At 36.4% G+C, this 18,679-nt stretch overlaps 2 protein-coding genes across 10 annotated transcripts in view; one reads left to right on the forward strand and one right to left on the reverse strand.

The window, feature by feature from the left end:
- LOC143174630 (uncharacterized) overlaps positions 1 to 3,322 on the forward strand; it is a 58,020-nt gene extending 54,698 nt beyond the window's left edge. For 2 of the 4 annotated variants that reach the window (XM_076368606.1, XM_076368605.1), the window contains exons 2-3: positions 1,217 to 1,559; positions 1,690 to 3,322. In XM_076368606.1, coding sequence (XP_076224721.1) covers positions 2,228 to 2,893 — 666 coding nt within the window. In that variant the 5' untranslated portion in view covers positions 1,217 to 1,559; positions 1,690 to 2,227 and the 3' untranslated portion in view covers positions 2,894 to 3,322. Of the gene's footprint in view, positions 1 to 144; positions 521 to 619; positions 673 to 1,216; positions 1,560 to 1,689 lie in introns of those variants that run through there. The other 2 variants (XM_076368601.1, XM_076368595.1) reach the window with 2 other exon arrangements.
- AGO1 (protein argonaute-1) overlaps positions 1 to 18,679 on the reverse strand; it is a 134,794-nt gene that overhangs the window by 38,499 nt on the left and 77,616 nt on the right. For all 6 annotated transcript variants that reach the window (XM_076368526.1, XM_076368521.1, XM_076368520.1 and 3 more), the window contains one exon: positions 343 to 483. In XM_076368526.1, coding sequence (XP_076224641.1) covers positions 343 to 483 — 141 coding nt within the window. The remainder of the gene's footprint in view (positions 1 to 342; positions 484 to 18,679) is intronic.

An 18,679-nucleotide genomic window follows, 5' to 3' on the forward strand; every position in this document is an offset into this window, starting at 1 on the left:
TGTGTGTTGGTGCAGCCTACAGCCCCTAGCGGGTATACATGGATGTTAAATGATGAAGCAATTTTGCTTACATCACTTGCGCTGCACAATCAATCCCTACTTGATGTACTATAGAAAATTTACTCTTAGTCTTTGATGAGCGACATAGGGTCAAGATGGTAAACGTATGTCTATCCACATGTGCACAGAAATATGAAATGATGGAATACATAATACATAAATAAGAGCGTCACAAGAAATTATAGGATGAAAACCGCAACTATTACTGTTAAACGTTAGATAACGTTCCGTAGTCATAAACATACATATACGGAAGTAATGTATAAATCTGAAAATACTGACTTGGCAGTTCAGGAGGTTGAGGAGGCGTGTGTGTCTGTTGTATCGGAACAAGTCCTAAGGAACTGGGAGTCACCACATTGTTCCCAGCTGCTTCGGGTCCTCCGCCAACCGAGGCACTTGCTGAAGATCCAGGTGGGGGAGCTGAAAATACAAAAATATTTGAACAAAGTTCATTGGTGTACGTACATATATAAACCGTACCAAAAGAATTTCCATATATTCGACTAGATTTTTCTAATGAATACACTAATTTCTTACTTTCTCGACAACATTACAGCAGTGCAATCTTTCACTTCTACAAGTAAGAATAAGAAAGGAATGTTATCTGAGGTTTGTTCATAAACGGTTTATTACAAAGTTGCAAATGTAGCCCAGATATGCACGTAACAGTTGATTCAATAGTTGAATAATAAGTTTAATAATATGAAAGGCGATCGTCAAGAAATTGGAAATGTAATAAATTTAATATTACATAATAATAACATAATAGCGATTTAAAAGTTTCCAATGATCCTTGTAGATGAGCTTTTAATCAATTAATTGTGCTTGACGTGCTGTTACTGTTATTGTTATTGTTAATGTCACTTTTGGACCCAAAATAACACTAATTTTTTCAACAATATATATATATATATATATATATATATATATATATATATTTTTTTTCAAATAAATATGTAACACTTTTTCATTTTTCGCTTTATTTCTTTATAACAATATATCATAGGTGATGTCGTTTACTCTGCATTTGACATCTGTACTCGTCATTGGTTTTCAATTTCAACTTTGCCTTCCCCGGGAGTTTTAAAACTAAATTCCGCAGTTAACAGGTTAAATGGATTTTCAATTTTAGTTTAATTGTTGGATTTTTTAGCAGTCTAAGAAATGCACCCTCGAGCTTCCAGCAGCGGTTCACGCGCCAAGTGCTCCAAGGGTTACCCAGCGTTTCTTCGTACCTGGATCATATTTTGGTAACATCGGCGTCGGAAACGGAGCACGGAGAGCACCTAGATTTACTGTTTAGAAGATTAAACGAATATGGGGTGTCAGAATAAACCTACCAAAATCAATAATGGGAGTAAAGGAATTAAACTTTCTGAGATATCACATTACACCAGAAGGAATCCGACCATTAGCGGAACGTGTGGAAGCGATATTAACCTTTTAGATACGGTACGCCACTATAGTGGCTTTCGCGGATGGCATCAATTGGAACGGTACGCCACTATAGTGGTCTTCAGTTGAGATCCTCTATTTTTACGGAACGTCACTATAGTGGCTTTCGTGGATCACACCAATTTGGAAAATATATAAAGAAATTATAATTTATTCATTTGCTGTCCCCAGGGGTACCCACTTGCGGACGAGCGCGCAGTACCTAAAAGGTTAAATTACAAATTGCTAACGACGATCCGGGAACTCTGAACATTTCTGGGTATGATAAATTTGTATCGTCCATTTCTAAAAAATCTGCAGATAACCAGGCTGTGTTGCACGAATATTTAAAAGGCTGTAAGAAAAGGGACAAGAGGAAAATCCATTGGTCCAACGAGGCAATGGAAAAATTTGAAAAGTGCAAGAAAGAGCTGGCTGATGTAGCATTACTCACGTATCCCGACACGGAATCCCCGTTAGCACTTTGCACAGACGCCTCTGATTGGGCAGTGGGTGCAGTATTACAGCAATATGAGAACCGAGCTTGGAAACCAGTAGCTTTCTATTAAAAAAAATTGAGTGACACCCAAAGAAGCTATAACACTTACGACCGGGAACTGCTGGGCATCTACCTCGCAATGAAGCATTTATTAGAAGCACTTATTAGAAGGACGTAAATTTAAGATCCTTACAGATCACAAACCGCTGACCTTCGCATTCAAGCAACGAAATGAAAAAGCATCCCCTCGCCAACTCAGACAATTACACAGTATATATATCGCAGTTCACGACTATCTTATGTCACATTAAAGAACAGGAAAATATGGTTGCAGATAACCTGTCTGGGGTAGCAGAAGCGACAATCGCAGTAATTGATTACGACCTAATAGCGGAGGAGCAGAAGAACGACGACGAGCTGAAGGAGTTACGAGAAAAAACAAGTCATTGTCCTTTGAAAAGTTATTCACTTCCATCCGGAAAGGAGTTATGGTGCGATACATCGACGGAGAACATCAGACCATTCATACCAAAAAGGTTGCAGAGATACATAGAAACAATCAAACCCAGCGTTACGAGACACGGAATGAACGTAAAAATATTTGTAAACAAGGAATTGAAAACATGCACCCACGTATTTGTAAGGACAGATAAAGTGAAGAAACCGCTCGAACCGGCTTACGAAGGAATGTTCGAAGTACTGAACAAAAGGGAAAAGTATTTTCTAGTACAAGTCAAAGGGAAACCAGTACACGTCTCAATTGATAGACTAAAGCCAGCATATTTATTAGCACCGAACATCCAACAGCAAACCACACCCCTAAAGCGGCAAACGAAAACAAACCAAAGAAAAAAATGCCAAGTGAAAGATCACAGGTATCTCGATCAGGAAGACTGATAAGACGGCTAGTATGTTTTAGCGATAGTATAAGCGTAACAGATATATAATAGTTTAGAAATTAAGTGTTAGAATTGTATAGTTTACGTTGTTTTACTCATTGTTATTGTCTTCACATGCAAAGTTTAACATTGTCCACGAAATAGAGTAAGTAGGCTAGGTTTAGGATAGTAAAAATAGTTATATGATTTGCGCTGTAACTTGATAGAACGTAACTTAGTTACTGGTGGGGGAATGATGTAACGGTAAGTTACCGACGGGTAAAAACAAAAAAAGGGGAAAAACAAAAGATTGGCGCGGACACAAGAGAGACGGAGATTATACAACGAAGAGGACGCACGTTACGACGCGCATAATCGCGGTTACAAAATAGGTATTAATTCAGTATTGCGGTAAAAAGTGTGAAAACGTTATAAAAACGGAATAAAGAATTGTGTTTATTCTTTTTGGTGAAACAGTCCAACTGCTCATTTTTTTGCATCCTAATGGAGGGAGCATAATCTCCCGACCACGTGGCGGACGAACGAAGGTCCCTCCAAATACTTCTTAATTTAACATTATTCTTATGTAACCAATATGGGTAATTATAACTATATAATTACTTATAATATTAATTATAAGTAAAAAAATGATTGTTACTTTTACGTGAGATAAGTAAGCCTTGTTTAACCTCTTTACCGCTCCACGCATGAATACAAAGTGCACTCCACAGCGCTGACTTCTTCCCGCCGCATGCGTATATATATGTACGTCATATTCATTGAATAGAGTATTTTGTACGTCATAGGCATAGCGTTAGAAAATTAGTTCGTCATAAGCATAGGGATGCAAACTTTCAGAGAATAAGCGCTGTCATTTCTCGGATCGCCATTACGCTGTCGCCGGCGAGATTCACGCAGGTTCTACTACTCGCTAACGGTGATATTTACGCAATTGTTCGCAACATAGTCAGTTGCAATATAATAATTATTAAAGAAGGCATTAAGAAAATAAGTCACGCGAGCGTGACAGCGGCTGGCAATGTATTAAGAGCTTAAAAACTATTTCGACATCACACATTATCTCATGATTCACAATGAAAATGGTCTTTAAGTCGATACGCGTAGACTAAAGCCTGACTATGTTTTACTGCTGTAAGAAATTACACGATATGCTCCATCAACCAGCTTTTTTGGGAGAATTGATCCTTCGAATATCGATCCTCCACTTTCACAGGATCATCAGTGTCAAGGGTTTAGAAAGAAGCATTAGCGGGCACCGGCGCTGACGAAGAATACATACTGTGTCCGGACAGTACCGTTGGTTTCGCAATTATAATAAATCACTTGCATTTTCGTCGGTCCTTAAAATACTACCGTTGCGTGGGGACCTATTATTTTTAGTATGGTTCTTCAACGATTCTTACGCGATATATGCTGAATGTAAGAATTAGAGCAAAATAGATATTTAAGAAGCGACAACGCATAACGAAGATTACAAAAATGATTAGTGGGCACGTACCATTTGGACTAGATTTCATGTTTCTAATTTTCTATCTTTCCTATATGTAACGCTCAACGCTTATTACAGAACAAAAGAATCACGGGTTCCTGTATATGCCGACAACAAAACATCTTTCTCGGTAGTAGGAAAGTTCATTCCGAGGATTGCCGTAAACTGGGTGTATTATCTATATAAGAGCGTTATGGACATAAGAATCAGCTGAAATCTCTAAAATCATAATGCAGCGTATTAATATCTTATGTAACAACAAACGATCATTTCAAACTTAATCGATGTATTCAATTACGACGGAAATCAGCAAGTAATTCCAAACTTTTGGTCGGTAGTGTAATTATAACAATTAAACGAAAATCTACTCCCATTTGGATCATTAGAAAAGTAATAAGATAATCATGGATTATAAGAGTTTTCAAATAATAGTATCAATATATCATATACGATAGAAGTATTTCTTGAAAACTCAATAGGGTTATAATAGTTCCAATAATTCATTTAATAGACAAACAAGTAAGAATTGTCATGATACTATGCGTTTCTGATGAGAATACTAGTGGGTCGGCACAAAGAAAAGAAGATTTTTTCGCTGGGTATTGTTTTATTTATAATTTTGTAAAAGAGTCGACAGTGGAACAGTACTCTGAAAGACAGGAAGACGGCCATAAAAGAGAAAGGGACTGATGAAGACCAGGCCCAAGGGTTGGCGAGTTTTCCGAGCGATGCGTAAGCGAGGATGACGAATGCGCGATGGTGAGAGTGGGGTGTGGTTGAGAGTTGGTTGGAAGTGCGAGTGAGAAGAATGCTTGTGTGGAAGAGAATGATTTTTAAGTGCGACGGCGAGAGTTTTTAGAGGGTCGCGTTGGCTTTGGAACAGAAAAGACCCGTACCACTGCAAGCTATATCGTTTCTATTTATTTGTATCTTATTCTATTAACTATTCCTATGTTTTTTAAAAATAAAACAATTATTTCTATTAACACACTATCGGCGGGTCGGGTATTAATACCTTTTATGCAGAACGTACACTAAGTGTTAGTAAAACACTTACCAATGCTTGTTTTTTTTCATTGTCACTAATTTTTGGACAGGAATGATGTTTTTGGTTGTTTTTCGTAAAGCCTGACCAGTGTTTAGTCCTAAATTTATTAATTTTTAAGGAAAACTAATAATTTTATGAAATGTGCTATTTTGACACTGCAAGTTTTGTACTTACAAAGTGAATGAAATTACTATATAAGAAACTGAATAATAAAATATTCCTAAACATTATTACGCTTTTCTCTTACTACATGAACTTTTAAAACTTTAAAAAATTAACAATTATTGTTTGGTCCATGTTATACATTAAATGAAGTAATAGAAAACTAAATTAAAAATTGAATTTTTTTTTAATTTCATCTACATCTTCGAAATACTATGTGATACCTATTTTACAAATTTCATTGAAATCCTACTATTAGATGTGAAGATATTACATGTTTTCTAAAAAGTGCATTTTTTCATACTTCACTCATTTTCGCCCGCTATACGTGTGAGTCAAGCTCATGATGTTACCCGCCGATAGTGTGTTAATACCGTACATGTTACGCAGGAAAAGAATAATTTAATCTTCGAATTCCTGTTTTCTTTATTAACATCCTGTGCTATACTCTGATGTAGTAGTGGAGTATGGCAAGCCATAGTGGATAGTATAGTCGCGTGTGATAGGGGTTCATCTCGAACTGAAGGGGGAAGTGCGACAAAAGAACACGGCCACTCGCGGCCGTTTTCATTGTCGGCTGATTCGCGTAAACGAAGATCCAAATGAAACAGAATACGACGAAATCGGATTCAAATACGGAGTCGACGCGTCATTGGGAGAATGATACTGCGTCATTTGCGTCCTTCGTCACTTCTCTTCGAGCACAGTTCGACAAAGTCGGAGAACGAGTATAATGAGAAAAAGTGAGACAGGCACAGTTCTCCGAGCATCGTCAAATATAAATGCAATAAAGGAAATATCAATTTCAGTAATCTCAATCTTATTTTCTCAAACGTAGTGCCAGTGAATTGTTGAGATTATTGTGATTAAAATAAGTCGAAACACAATGTCAATTGGACTAGTTTTACCGACTTAATGTAATTACCAAAATTGAAGATTCATTTCCTCAAGATCATCCCGAAAATCGCAATGGGACGAGTCTGTGCAGGAATATTTGTTAGTGATGAGTGAGATTATGGCTAGAAGATGCATCTAAATCGAAGCATTAGTGCAGTATATTGTGGACGGCATGCAGATGACCCATGTCGAAAATCTCAATTATACGAAGACAGAACACTTGACGAAGTTGAAAATAAATAAAAAATTTACAAGCTAGTTTGTAATTTAAGTTGTCCTGCCGCGAAGAAACAAGTGCCGATGTCGATCCCGATGAAGGAAGAAAAGCAGCCACTTAGCAAATCATCGTTTCTGTTTGGAGACCCGAAACCGACAACGAGATACTTCAATTGCAATGGGACGGACCATTTATTACAGCGCGTGCCGAAAACCAAGAAGGAAACGGGGAAATTGAGGGGAACACAATGTACTCTCTCCCTGGTGTTACCGTAGGGTTCTGTGGTGACTGCGATAATTATGGTGGTTGCGCAGGTTGTCAGAGGATGCCGCTCGCCGCATAGTGGTTCGGAAACCCGTTTTCTTTGACCAAAATTCAATTTTTTAAGTTCAACGGTTTGACAAAATTTGTTTCTCTATCAGGTAAGGGTACTCTAAAATTCAGAAATCCAAAATATTCAAGTTCGTTTTAAACGATTGTGTAATCGAGTATAACGCGTTAAAGTGAAAATTCTGAAATGGGAAGTAACAATGATTTGATTCCAAATATTCAGTATAAATCATCAAATGATAGGTTTCGAGAACATCTATATGCGTGATAATAGTTGTATATTGATTATTTAATGTCATCGTAAGCATTTATTAATTTATGGTAAAACTACGCAATGTTTATAACAATTTAAACTTTGGAAAAGGTGAAGAAAACGCTTGCGATCGCTAGATATGAAGATACTTTTATATGAAAATATAAACATTACAGAAAAAGAATATATAAATTTGAGACGGCCATACCTGCTGCTTTCATTTTTATACAAATTTTAAGGAATGGATGTACGGGAGCGACCGCGCACTCAATGCGTAGGTACCGCTCGCGCTCGGCCGAAAGAGACATCTCGTTCGAAATCAACTACAATATTTCCGATGCTGGCATTGGAACACCTTTTTTCCTGTTAGTTTTAAATTTCATAACCACGCGCTGTTAAAAGGGTCTGTCGATAGGTCGAAATATTGAATTGTAACGTTTAATTTCTTAAGGTACAAATGAACGACTGTTTGGGCGCGTGGCTGGTGTCGTCTTGTGACGGGGTGATGTTGGTATGTTTAGAGAAATTATGACTGCAAACAGGACGATCTTGAGTGGCTGAAGAGCTGTGTGAAAGAAGAATGTTTGGAACCGAGCGACCACACCGTGAAAATGGCGTACTTAGTAAAGCGTATACATGACTGCGAGAGTGTTAGATATGGATTCAAGGGACAGGGTGCAAGTAAGAAGAGATGCTTGTGAAGAAGAGAAAAGAGTGATCGGGGATGACTGATAAAAGTGCATGCGAGTTCAGCGGATAGTCAGGTAACCCTCCTATAACACGGTAGATAGGTCCCTAGAAAATACTGTGTTCTGCGTGAAGCCGTGTACAGTGTTATACGAGAGTTTCGTAATTTATCTTATCGTGTTAGAGCGAAACCGTATTGTAGAATTCCGTGCTGTAGGAGGGCTACTACCTGTATAAACGAAATCGAGAAGAATCTAAGAGAGTGTAAACGTAGTCTTGGGTGAATCTTCAACGAACATTATATGACATTATATAATACAATTTAATAAACATTTCGTTAATATTAAAGTGTACCACTGTGTTGTCTCAATTCCTCACTAACGTAGGTATGAATGGTCGATATCGCCTTGCAACTAGGTGGTGCCGATGTATTTAGAAAATAGGGTAATTGTGTTTTCGATCACTCGAGTGCCTGTAGGATGCGAAAGAAGAGTGTTTGGAACTAGGTGACAAAACCGCAAGACTGCGACGTAAAAATCCAGTGTGCACGTGACCGCCTGAATCTGAATTATGAATGGAAAAGTCAGAGTACAAGTGACAGGAATACAAGTGAGAAAGATATAAGTTTAAGGAATAAAGAATAAATGGGGGTAGGAGTTATAAGCGAGTGAAAATGCATCGGCGGGGCTATTTTTCGTGAGAGTCAGCAAGCGAACGGTGACTGAGCGGCAGGGTGACAGCGTGATTCCCCTGCGATAGTCCCTTTGTTATTTTATTAATAAACTACCGTTTTTGTTAATCGTAAGTTTTGCGAGTTTGGTTAACCTCTTTATCAAGGCATTCTAAATTTGTGCGTTGTGCGTCAACCTGCCTCAGATCGAAAAAAACTATTTTAATTATTTTTAAGATTTTACAGAATAATTTTTGGACGAACTTCAGGTATGTCTCTCATTTTTCTCATTGCATGTATCAAACGGTTAAGTATCCTTACTTTTTAGACGAGTGCTACTTCAAAAATGAAGGGAGCTCCTTAATTCGTGGTACACTGGAAGTAATCCAAAGAAAAACACAATTGCTGTTTGTTCTTCTATCTTTAACACGTTAAAGGAAAATGATGCTTCTGAACAATACAAACAATTAACTGAGGAAAAAGTTCGAAAGTTTTGTACCAATTTGTGCACAAAATAGAAGAATTGTCAGCGGACAATACTAACATTTAAAACTAAACATCAGCATTGACTGGAAAACCATTTTTCTAGTCCACGATTATCATACGAAGAAAAATCAGATCGAAGTCAAAGGCGAGAAGCATTGGCACTAGCTGTAGGTAAGGATGAGCAATTAAATTTAATTGTTCAGGCTACATCTATGAAAACAGGAAAATAAAGATATGTCGAAAATATTAAATGAAACAACTAAAAGTTCCAATAGACTTACATAAACTGCGATGAGTATTATTTTCGCCTAAAAAAGAGTTAACTGCCTTTACTCCAGATGAAGCAGTGGCTTGTTTACGTGGGACAAAAACAATGTCAGTAAAAAACAATACATAAATATTAGATTAAAAGGTAAAGCCATAAATCGCAACATATACCCAAAGTATGATTTTGTAGTTGAAGAAACTACCCGAAAAAAGTACGTATCGTCTAATATTACTGTTACAGAAAAAACTGCGAAAGTTCCATTAAGAAATTCATTAGTTCATACAGTCAAAAGATTTGTTTTGTTGCAAAGAGAAATAATCGCAAAAATAATGCCGGAGACCAATGGCGATATAATTGAAACTGAAGTTAATTGCAGTTCTAGTTGCAATGGTATTTAGTAGTGGCCATTCTATGATACATACAGAGGGAGGCATTTAACACGTTCCCTGCCGCGTGTGGCGTATACGCCCCACGCTGAACTTTCCGTTCAAGCCATTTGGTATTATCATCGTAAAATGAAGAATTTTTTAAAAATTCCTTATGCAGTCAATTATGGGCATCTTAATACTATTGCTGATGCGCTCATTTGATCGTGGGGCGTGTACTGTAAAACTGTACTGTAAAAGTTGCAACATTCTGGAATAATTGTGTGGATAAACCACATTTATGTTTGCCATGCTTTAACAAAGTTCACCGTAATATCCCTTCCTGATTATATACAAACTTGTCACATAAATATAATATTAAATATATTCCAACTAAAATGTTTTATTTTAAACTAATATAGACATCATAAAAAAATATTATGTGCGAGAATGCGACTTGCTCAGTAGAGTAATGTTCAGCCAGGTACTTGTTAAACTAATTCCTAGAAAAATTAATTTATTGGTTTGTTCTGTTATGCATCTTAAACTATAGACCCTTTCCTTGATAATTATGATTATAAGGCATACTCCAGAAATAAAACAATACAGTTGTAAAGCGTGGGGCGTATACGTTAACAACACAACTCAGTCAAATGATTTAATATTGTACTTTTTCCATTTTGTGTATTTTGCTCTATGAAATCGTGCGGCGTTCAACGTGTTAAAAGAAAAGAGTACTTCTATTTCAGAAATTTTAAGAGCGATTGGGCGAAATCGATGAGCCATGCACAATTATTTAAAAATGTAGAGAGAATTGTGGAAAAAAACATCCTGGTGGGCGTCCAAAAGCGACGGCCGAGCGACAACGACAAGCCATTCTGAGGGTAGCGTCGAATTCTAGTTTGACAGTATGGCAAATTGCAGCGGAAGCTGACGTTCACACCAATACTTGTAACGTGCAACGGATAATTCAACGAGCCACGCATTCAAAGAGACGAAAATTACAGAAAAAACCGCCACTTACGAATCGACACAAAGCAGCCAGGGAAGATTTTCCGGGAAAACATCTCCAGTGGAAAAAAAAGTGGCGAAAAGTTATCTTTTCAGATGAAAAACGTTTCAATTTAGATGGACCAGATGGTACATCATATTATTTTCATAATTTGTAAAAGGGAAAATTGCATTTGTCAAGAAGGCAAATGGGCGGAGACAGCATCACAGTATGGACCGCAATAGGATACTACGGGAAAACCAATATCAAATTTATTAACACTGGCATGAATGCAGTTAAATATATAGAAATATTAAAAGAACAATTAACGCGACATGCCAACACTATTTCATGTGAAAAATATATTTTACAACGTGATAATGTCGCTGTGCATACAGCAAAACGTGTAAACAAATATTTTGAAGACCGTAATATACAAATCTTATCATGACCTGCGAGCAGTCTCCGGATTTAAATATAATAGAAAACATCTGAGGAATTTTAGCACGTGCTGAATATGGAAATGGAGAAGAGTATTTGTCGGTGGAAGAGTTGAAAGCTCGTATTGAAGAACAGTGGGCCAAATTAAGTCAAGATGAAATAAAAAATTTATATAAATCGATACCACGACAATTAATTGAAACTATAAAAAAGAAAGGTGGCACAACACATTACTAATAAATCAAACAAAAATTTGTTCGTTAATTTTCACCCATTTTTTCTTACCTAAAATATACATTGTCTTATAGTTTTGTCGCACCTTATTTTATCAAAAATTAGAAATTTCAATGAAACTTTTTTCAATCTAATTCAACAACATTGCCGCTATGGAAATGCGTATGTACTTTAGTTGATCCTTTGGATTAATAACGAAAACATTTATGAAAAAATTAGTATTAATAAAATATTAGATAAAATCCCAAGTGTCTCATAGTTCTGTCGCAGAGTGTAAGTCTTAAAATGAAAATATTCTGTACCCATACAAATAGCGCTTGACGCTTTGCGAACGTCATTTTAAATAAAAATTGCTATAACTGTCTCAGTAATACACCACAGTAGCACACCATATTAGTGTTTTTTATTAACCCTTTGCACTCGAGAGGCGATTCCCAATCGCCAAATGATTTGATACAGTAAAATTATAAACTTTTGTATTTACCGTTAACCTTTGTATACTGTATGAATACGTGAAATATTGAAAGAAAATAGCTTTGTTCCCTAATTTATCTGTGATTTCTTGATAAATAAATTTTAAAGGATCTTGTCTACAACTAATTGAAAAGTATTGAATATTTCAAGTGGAAAACTTTCGAGTGCGAAGGGTTAAAGGTTAGACTTTGCCTTTTCCAATGATACTAAACAGAGCACTGAACTCTACTAAACTAATATTTTTGAAATTGAAGGTAAACATGAAAAATGTTAAATAACGTATAATTACAAAAATGTTTATGATATCGACATGGAATTTGGTAATATGTAAACACATGCATAGTACATTTAATGATGCTCGGAATTATGTAAATTATAAAAGCAGTAAGGTTGCAATTGATTATTTTAGTTTTTAATCTTTTTGAGAATGTCTTTTTTAAAGCTGTGTAGTCGCGCTAATAATTAACAAATATGTAAAAGAAATCATGCCCATTATGGCACATTAGATAAAGAAAGTCCGGTGTGGTTCTTGAGCAAAACACTAATTCTGTTGAATTATTACTAATGCTAAGCTAGCAACAGCAAGAATGTCCAACGTTCATATATCTTTAGTCCAAACAAAGGCGATAGAAAGTCAACCAGATGTATCTGGATTTTGTCACGCGAAGTTAAGAGACTTTTCTCCAGGCAATGCCATAAACGGAGGAGATAGAAAGTCAACCAGATGTATCTGGATTTTGTCACGCGAAGTTAAGAGACTTTTCTCCAGGCAAGGCCATAGACGGTCTTGTAAAGGAAAGCGGACCTTAACTTACTTTTGGGTGGATATATATATATATATATATACTGTTTTATTATTTCGTCACCTATTTCTAATAGATTCCATCTCGTATAATTATTGGTCCACATAACAATACCGTTCAGTTTAAAGGTGTTAGCCGGAACGGAATGAAAATATTAGATCGGTTGCGACCAAAACACTTTTCGGTTGAGACTGCGAGGTCGAAACTGATTTTTATGTCATTTCGAGAAATACATATTTGTGAAGTCCTCCAATAATAATGGATAATTATATATTTTAGTATATTTTATTCGCTGTTACTTGTCTTCGTGGTTATTTGTCTCTTTTATATTGAAATTTACTAAAAATTCTGGGAAAAATAATTGGAAATAGCCCAACGGTTTTGACATGTTGTCCAGGGCTGCTTTGCATCCAGAATCTTTTTCATCAAAATTGTGTATTTTTACAGATGTCCACAAATGGAATGGCCGGTATAAATTCGTTGCAATTTTTTTTTTCAGATTGTGGAACATCTTGTTCTTCGGTTTCTGATTCATAAATCGAAGCGGACGCGTGTGCGATCGTGCGCGAACATAACGAATTTGTAGCTATTCCAAAATACGTTATTCGAAATTTCATATTTAAAATGGCAAGCTTGGCTTGGAAATTCAAATGTGTTGATTATTATTAGTCTCTAAGCTGCCTGAATTCAGTATTTACCATGCGAGTAAACCGTGCGGGACGAATCGAATCTTGGATTTCTCTCATTTTCAAATATCATGATTATTTATTGTACGTGCAAAAAGACACAAATCAGGGATCACGGAGCGCAGAAACAATAAACGAAACAATAATAAGAGTTAACTGGAACGAACTACTGACCATACGTCAGGCTCTGGAAATTATCGCATACTTTGTACAACTCTACAAAGAAGACTTACTTGGCGAATAATTAAAAAAACCAATTTTACATTTGACATCATCTGTCAATAAAATGATACTTGTTAAAAAATCAACAAAAAGAAATAAAAGACTAGACCAATGGAGAACACTATTGAAATAAGTATGAAGACTAATAAGAATCAATGAATTAATAACATAAATATAGCATCTTCCAGGGAATAATATTGCATTTATTACAATGGAAAATGTATCCAGCCACCATCAAAAGATTGGGTCCAATGCAATCTTTGCGAAGAGTCGTGTCACGAAAACTATGCTGATAAATGTAGTGTTAAAAGGTAGTACATATCTGCGACCAATGTGTCAGTAACTGTTTTTATTATCATTAAATTGTACAATTTTGAATCAAACAAGAAATTTTTACAGAAAATTGAATTACTTTTTAGATTCACGAAGGATCAACGACAAACTGATAGTTAAAACTTGGAATGAATTTGCTATTAATACACATAAAAATGTTAAAATAATTGAAAAATCTTCGTTTTATAAGCAAAAAGCTGAAACATGAAAGCGTTGGATTTACTTCAAATTCTGGGGTGAAAAACTAATGGTTATATTATAATGGACATTTAGCTTCTATAGCAAAAATGAAAAAAAATGTTGATTTTGAATTTCAAGTATTAGTTTTTCGCTGTTAAATCTGAACTGATTCGCCTTCGTCTACCTACGTCATTTATTATCTTCGTAGGTCAATTTGAATATTATACGCGTATGCTATTTGGATTGTCAAACGGATTATCATTTTTCATGGGTTTTATTAATGCTGCTTTCACAGAACTATTACATGAACGGGAAATTTTCATTTATTTGGGCGATATATTAATATCGCAGTGATACGAAAATTATCGATGAAAATGTGGAAATATTGAAGAAAGTCTTCGAAGATTTGACTGAAAACCGTTTAGAATTAAAATTTGGAAAATGCGCTTTCTCACTTGAAAAAAAATAAATGATTTATTTAGGATATTGTATAAATTCAGCAGGATATTCAACTTGAATAAAAACAATATTCAAGCTGTCGTTGAATACCCGATACCCTCGCAATTGCCGAGAATTGTAAAGTTTTTTAGGATTAGTTTCTCATTTTTGAAAACCTTTTAATAATACATATGCGTAATATAAACACAAACTAAAATACAAATGTGTAATGAATATAATAAACATTTCTATGATAAGCGACACAAATAACCAACGCAATATTCGATAGACGATTACGTTGTAAATAAGAATATAGATGTTACTTCTGGCATAAATAAGAAATTATTACCTACATTTAAAGGACTATACGAAATTTCTATAGCCTTCAGTAAAGACACAAACCGTTACGTTATATGCGATCCGGAAGGACAACAATTGGCACAATTAACACAATTGCCGTTTGAAGGTATTTGTTCTCCGGAAAATATGCAATTATGGGTAAAAGAAAATGTATAAAATGGATAAAATAAGAGTAGCATTGGTTCGTGGAGTAAAATTAGTTTAGGTAAACGAAAAATGTTCGTTTTAATAGGTATTCATATTTTATATAATGTGTAATATTCTTGTGTATGTAGGTGTACGTTCAACGTTAGTTATAAATTAGTGTTCTTCGTTTAGTCGTAAGATTATTGGACTTAGTACATGCGGGACGATTGAAGACAATCGCCGGTCAGGACAGGCCGAGTTTAACTGTATCGATTTGTAGTATCGATTGTTTTGAGGAGCGTCACGTCGTAAGCGTCTCCTCGAGAAACAAACGAAGGCCGACTTTCCGCTGGGCGTCGACCACGAGGAGGGGAAAGACAGTCTCGCACCAACCGCCGAACGCGTACTTTTAATTCATCCTGATACTCATTCTAAGTCTACTACATGTTGAATTCGAAGGCGTTCGGTCTGCGATTTTAACATATTTTCTTCTACGAACCGTTGACTACCTCTTTATCTACGATTATAATTTTATGTCAAACATTATTAAAATGAAAGTAATTGCAGTACTTTAGAAAAGAGAGAAAAAACGAAGAAAAATATCTTTACCGAATAATATTTTCCGTTTTGATTGACACTACTTTCTCCCATTTTTTCGGAAGCTTCATAATACTGTATTTTGAAAAATCCATCACACCGCCTACAAGAAAGTGATATCTAGGCACTCCTTTGTCTCCTTTGCGGAATCAAAGTATTTCCGTTCACGGAATTTTAGAGCAATCGAAACAGACGGTAATAAAAGAGGGCAAAGTCAGGGGTGTACGGAGGATGAGGATAGGCATTCCAACCTAGCTTCTGTAACTTTTTGCGTCTGCAGAAAAGTATGCGATTTCATCAACATTCTGTGATACTGATGAAAGAGGATTTCCTACCAACTTATCAATTCTCAAGAAAGAAAAAAGAGTAAAAAAGAAAACGTCAAAGCTCACAAGAGTAAAGAAGAAAACCTAAGGCAGAGAGGTAAACGATTACAAAATATTAGCTTTCTGTGCGAGTTTTGTTCATCTTCTCGTTCGTATAAACGATCTGCTCTCCTCTTACCGTCCCTACGTATCTTTAATATAAATAATGGTATTAGAGCCTATGGTAGAATAGAAAGTATAATGGTCGGATTAATTTTTGAATTTGGTATTTAGAATTTAAGTTTAAATAAAGTAAAAAATTTAACTTTAAATTTAAGTTTTTTAAGACACCTCCACGATGACGTAAGACTACACGTGTTCTTTTTATTCTACTTTCAATTGTCCTTTACAATTTGTCCTTTTGGACATTTGCCAAATTTGTGTTTCGTTTGGAAGATCGTTAGGGTGCTTCCTTTTTATCCTCCTTCCGAGTGTAGTTCTGAATGTTTCCTTGATGAGAAGGTTGGAGTGGTTGTGGATTTTTTTCAGTCAGTTTTTTTATTTATGTTATTATTTCTTCTTTTACAGTATCTACGGTATTACATCCTACCCCACTAAGTACCCTGTATATTCATAGTAACTATTATTACTATTACTATTATTGTTACTACTACCACCACCACCACCACCACCACCACCACCACCACCACCACCACCACCACCACCACTACCACCACTATTATTATTGATATCACCGACCTGCGTCCATCTGAAAACGTGTTCATCATCATCCCTATCTAAAAATAAAATAACCTATGTAACTACTCTGTGAACACATTGTAAATCCAACCAAGTGTAAACACAGCCAGCAGTCTGGCGTCCAGATATGTAGTCACTCTGACCCCCAACGCGAATCATTAAGGCCTAAATGTTTCCCTCTCTCTACTATCAAAAGTTCTCCCTTTCCCGAGTATTTCTAAATCCCATCAACCGAGAGGAAGAGCAGAATTATCTTAACCACGTAACCGTCAACATCAAATTAAAACCTCTATCGCGTTTTTCCAATTTGGACTCGCTATCGTGTAACTCAATAAAACACAAAACCTAAGCAACCTTGGTTGTCTTCAGGATCTGAACAAGATCCCTCTTTTTTCAAAGTAGTCCTTTCGTGAGTTCTGGCAACATAATAAACAGATAGGTCTAGATTGGCTTTATTATTGTTTTGTACATTTGAAGTTTGTTTTCAGGGACGAGTTTGGCATTCCTGCTCGTTAGCCAGTGCACTTGTTTCCTTTCACCATGTAAGTTTTGAGTTTAGTCATAGGCCCAGGTATTTCACTTGTTTGGCTTGTGAGATAACTGTGTCGTTTAGCTTGATGTCAGGTATTTCTTGTTTGCAGAGTGTAAATGTTACATGATTGCATTTGTTTGGGTTAGCTTTCATGTTTTTATGTCGGTTGCGGTTTTTGGAGAAATCACACGTGGCTGTGGCAACATAAACAAAAATATCGGAACTAAAATCAAATCAGTACAACAATACAATTATGTTTTAGCAATAAATTTAAAGATTGTCGCGTCACAACACGAAATGGATGCACAATGGCCTCCATAAAATACAAGCAGAATCAAACCTCGAGCGGCCGTTCAGCGCCCGGTCGGCAATAAACCGGAGTTCTTGAGCATCTGCAAGCTAAGTGTGGAGAAAGTTCTATCCACTTGGCCAGCGGTGCCCGGGACTCCGAATCTGTGCCGGCCTTGGGCCTTTCCCATGACAGAAAACAGCACCCTGGTAGGCAGTCGAGGGCAAGATAACTGTTCACCCCCACGCTGTTGTCGGTGGTGCAGCGCATCGAGAGGAACAACCAATCAAAAGACATTTTCCCCAAAAGACAAACCTAGACGTGTTACCTTCAACGAGGCAGCCGAGGAAAAAAGAGAAATCAAATCACGACAGCGTCCGAGCAACACGAATGGATCGTTCATGTCGCGATCGTGACTCTGTCCAGGTCGTAACAGAGATTTTTATAAAAAATAAATAATCCAATTATCACAGAGATGGGAAACTGTCATAAATAGCAATGAAAAATATATAGTTTGAGGTAAGCATAAAATGTTGCCAAAAATGTCACCTTAACAACACAGTTATTTTATATAATACAACAAGTTAGAAACTGAATACAACGGAGTGAGGCATAACGTTCTTTGTTATTGCCGCGCGCCAATGCGTCGGAAGCCGAGGCGGCTCGAGCATCGTAAGTGAAAAAGTCCCCTTGCCCCTCTCCACTTTTATAGCTTGATGGTCGATGGAGCTAACGTGAGAGGCGAATAGGAGTTGAAAAGGCATTCCAATGTAACAGCCCGGAAAAATCGACTTTCCTCTTGCATATATTAAAAGTACAACACTTGCCCGCAGTTTATAAAAATTAGCTGCTCTCGATAGGACAGCTCTTAACAAAAAAATAGTGGCTGATAAATAGTTAATTAAATCCACTTATGAAAATGTATCCTTGAAAGATTTATTGGAAGGATGTTCAGGAACCGAAACTCACTTATTATTCTTATTACCTATTATTAAAATATTTTGCACATATTTCGTATTAACCTTTTGCGTACAGACGATTCTCTGCCGATGCGCCCCGGAGAGACTGCGCACGTTTAGCGCTGGCGATCGGTGTGGACGGACTACTTTTCGCTCGCGTCAGCTTTGTTGATTAACTGTCCA

This window comes from Nomia melanderi, chromosome 1 (genome assembly GCF_051020985.1).
Source record: "Nomia melanderi isolate GNS246 chromosome 1, iyNomMela1, whole genome shotgun sequence".
Taxonomy (NCBI): Eukaryota; Metazoa; Arthropoda; class Insecta; order Hymenoptera; family Halictidae; genus Nomia; species Nomia melanderi.